The 948-nt window shown below is 64.0% G+C and overlaps 1 protein-coding gene across 1 annotated transcript; it reads left to right on the top strand.

Moving 5' to 3' along the window:
• Positions 1-321: 321 nt before the first annotated feature.
• VDAG_05082 (tRNA delta(2)-isopentenylpyrophosphate transferase) lies at positions 322-933 on the top strand (the record flags this gene model as incomplete). The annotated part of the gene is made up of 1 exon (XM_009654818.1): positions 322-933. One exon carries the CDS (start codon positions 322-324, stop codon positions 931-933), a length of 612 nt encoding a protein of 203 aa, XP_009653113.1.
• Between the last annotated feature and the right edge of the window lie 15 nt (positions 934-948).

Genomic DNA, 948 nt, shown 5'->3' with positions numbered 1-948 from the left:
CCCTGAAGGCCCCTGTAAGTACCTCGAGAGGAGACCCTAACCCGCAACCGTCCTTGCCCCGGACCCGCTTTTCTTCGTCTCGGTTGCAGTGCTGTGTCTGACTGTCTGTCAGGGTCCTTCTGTTCTCGTACTTTGTGGGCATTGGTGAAGCTATCCCCAGGCACCCGCTTCTTCGCGCTTCGTTGGTCTTCGCATCCCCTCCTGCCACGTTTCTGTTTCTGTTTCTGTTTCTGCTTCTGCTCGGAGGCCATCTCTCATACCTCGAGCCCTCTGAAGCCAAATCGTCACATGCTCAAGGCAGTCTCCCGCCATGCTCGCACAATGGGCACCATGACCCCGAGATGCCCGCCCAAGGAACCCCTCGTGGTCATCCTGGGCTCGACCGGCACCGGCAAGTCCGACCTCGCCGTCGAGGTCGCGACGCGCTTCCGCGGCGAGGTCGTCAACGCCGACGCCATGCAGCTGTACCAAGGCCTCCCCGTCATCACCAACAAGATGACGACGGCCGAGCGCCGCGGCATCCCCCACCACCTCCTCGACCACATCCCCCTCGACGAGCCGGCCTGGATCGTCGGCGACTTCAAGCGCGCGGCCAACAAGGTCATTCGCGAGATTCGCAGCAGGGGCAACCTCCCCATCGTCGTCGGCGGCACGCACTACTACACCAACGCGCTGCTGTTCGAGGACATGTTCGTCGGGCCGGGCCACGAGGGCCAAGGAGAGCCTGCGCCGGCCGCCGACGTGGTCCCTGCGTCCGACGCCGGCCGCTTCCCCATCCTCGACGAGCCGACAGAGGTCATCCCTGGCCAAGCTGCGCGACGTCGACCCCGTCATGGCCGACAGTGGCATCCCAACGACCGGCGCAGATCTCGCGCTCGCTGTTTATCTACCTCAGACACGGGTGGTGGGCGTCGGAGATCTACGCCGAGTTGAAGAGCCGAACCATCG

The sequence above is a fragment of the Verticillium dahliae genome, genomic scaffold, assembly GCF_000150675.1.
Source record: "Verticillium dahliae VdLs.17 supercont1.9 genomic scaffold, whole genome shotgun sequence".
Classification (NCBI taxonomy): Eukaryota; Fungi; Ascomycota; class Sordariomycetes; order Glomerellales; family Plectosphaerellaceae; genus Verticillium; species Verticillium dahliae.
This window is presented reverse-complemented; position numbering and strand designations above follow the sequence as displayed.